Below are 1873 nucleotides of genomic sequence, written 5' to 3' on the forward strand. Positions count from 1 at the left end.
AGTGTCAGGACATTTACTTGAGTGCTCTGGGCTAAAAAAGCCTCTCTTTATGTGGTCACCCCGTTGTAAATCTGCCTGAGTGTCAGAAGGAAGGAAGAAACTGTATGGGTACACAGACCTGGGAGGAGCGAGTCGCTGAAGTTTTTCATCGTGTTCTTTCACCAGAAGGACCAAGCGTCATTGTACTCTGCCCACATCCATTTCTTCTCCTTAGCTGGATTCTTCATAGAGTGACCTTGGGGAAAAATAAGGCCAAGAGCTGATGTGTTGTTTGCCACCGAGGTCAAGGAGAGGAGAGGGGCTTTTCACCTTCTTCAGGACACATCGAAGCTTGGGGACACTTGGGTTACTGTTGATTAATACCAATGGGTGGGGAGAGAGAGGGATAACAGGCCTCCAGGAATGTTGCAATGTCATTCAGCTTGTAGTATTTATCCTCTGCAAAATTGAAGGCTAGGTTAAAACTGCAGTTGATCCAGTAAAAGCAAACGAAGGAGGTGAGGAGGAACAGGAGGGTCTGGGTGGCTCTGGCCCCGGGGGAGGATTTAGGGGAGAGACTGGTGCTGTTGATGTGCTGGACTTGCTTGCGGTGTTGGTGTAGCACCATCACCATGTAGCCACTGGACCAGCACATGAGGAATACAAAGATGACATCTTGAAGAGTTATGATGCTGAGAAACATCATATCATTCAAATATTTTACCCAGAATATATTAGAGCAGTATTTTATATTTAAACTACTAACTGTGATGGTGGCATTTTTGATGACTATTGTGGCGGTTAGTAAATTAATGTATATTGAAAGGTTCAGGATCCAGCAGAAGAGAAAAGAAGGGAGGATAATGATAATGATGGCATTTATTAAGCGCTTACTATGTGCAAAGCACTGTTCTGAGAGCTGAGGAGGTTACAAGGTGATCAGGTTGTCCCACGGGGGGCTCATAGTCTTAATCCCCATTTTACAGATGAGGTCTCTGAGGCACAGAGAAGTGAAGTGACTTGCCTAAAGTCACACAGCTGACAATTGGCAGAGCCGGGATTTGAACCCCGACCTCTGAATCCAAAGGCCGGGCTCTTTCCACTGAGCCACGCTGCTTCCCCATGGATGTACTTGATGTACTTCCCCAGATGATGTACTTGAGGGCTCTGGATTTGAACTGTGCACAGTGGGAGGTACCCGAACTGATGGTGACAGCCTGGAACATGCTCAGGAGACATGTGGTGCAGATGGAAAGGCCTCCGGTCACTCTTCGAATGTAGGTCAAAAGCTGGCATCCAGCTTCTTCCCATCTATTCTCTACCCCGGTGGCAAATATCAGTGAGGGAACACCTTGGGTGAGCAGCATAGCCATGTTGACTGCAGTCAAGTGGGTGAGGATCAGGTCTGTGATCTTCTTGTGATGGGGCTGGGAAATGAAATGGGAAACAGAAGTAGAAGTATGTTGCCAACTTGTACTTCCCAAGCGCTTAGTACAGTGCTCTGCACACAGTAAGCACTCAATAAATACAATTGAATGAATGAAAGTAGAAACAAGAAGCAGCATGGCTCAGTGGAAAGAGCAGAGGCTTGGGAGTCAGAGGTCATGGATTCAAATCCCAGCTCCCCCACATGTCTGCTGTGTGACCTTGGGCAAGTCACTTAACTTCTCTGAGCCTCAGTTACCTCATCTGTGAAATGGGGATTAAGACTGTGAGCCCCACGTGGGACAACCTGATCACCTTGTATCCCCCCCAGCTCTTAGAACAGTGCTTTGCACATAGTAAGTGCTGAACAAATGCCATCATTATTATTATTATTACTTGGACTAGGGGTTGGTAGTGAGATAGGAGAGTTTGAGGCAAGGTGAAAAGGTTAGCATTTAGATGAGCAAAG

At 46.7% G+C, this 1873-nt stretch overlaps 1 protein-coding gene across 1 annotated transcript; it reads right to left on the reverse strand.

Moving 5' to 3' along the window:
• Nucleotides 1–346: 346 nt before the first annotated feature.
• On the reverse strand, nucleotides 347–1352 carry LOC119923305 (vomeronasal type-1 receptor 4-like). Its single transcript, XM_038742751.1, has 2 exons — nucleotides 1178–1352; nucleotides 347–768 (listed from the first exon to the last, which is right to left on the reverse strand). Exons 1-2 carry the CDS (start codon nucleotides 1350–1352, stop codon nucleotides 347–349), a joined length of 597 nt encoding a protein of 198 aa, XP_038598679.1.
• Nucleotides 1353–1873: the final 521 nt, after the last annotated feature.

The sequence above is a fragment of the Tachyglossus aculeatus genome, unplaced genomic scaffold (genome assembly GCF_015852505.1).
Source record: "Tachyglossus aculeatus isolate mTacAcu1 unplaced genomic scaffold, mTacAcu1.pri scaffold_170_arrow_ctg1, whole genome shotgun sequence".
Lineage (NCBI taxonomy): Eukaryota > Metazoa > Chordata > Mammalia > Monotremata > Tachyglossidae > Tachyglossus > Tachyglossus aculeatus.

What these genes read in the sequence shown, in the direction of transcription:
- LOC119923305 (XM_038742751.1), bottom strand. Translation starts at nt 1,352, where the DNA reads ATGGCTATGCTGCTCACCCAAGGTGTTCCCTCACTGATATTTGCCACC. An exon ending in GGCTGTCACCATCAGTTCGG is followed by an intron (nt 769 to 1,177) that starts GTACCTCCCACT and finishes CCGCCACAATAG; the next exon opens with TCATCAAAAATGCCACCATC.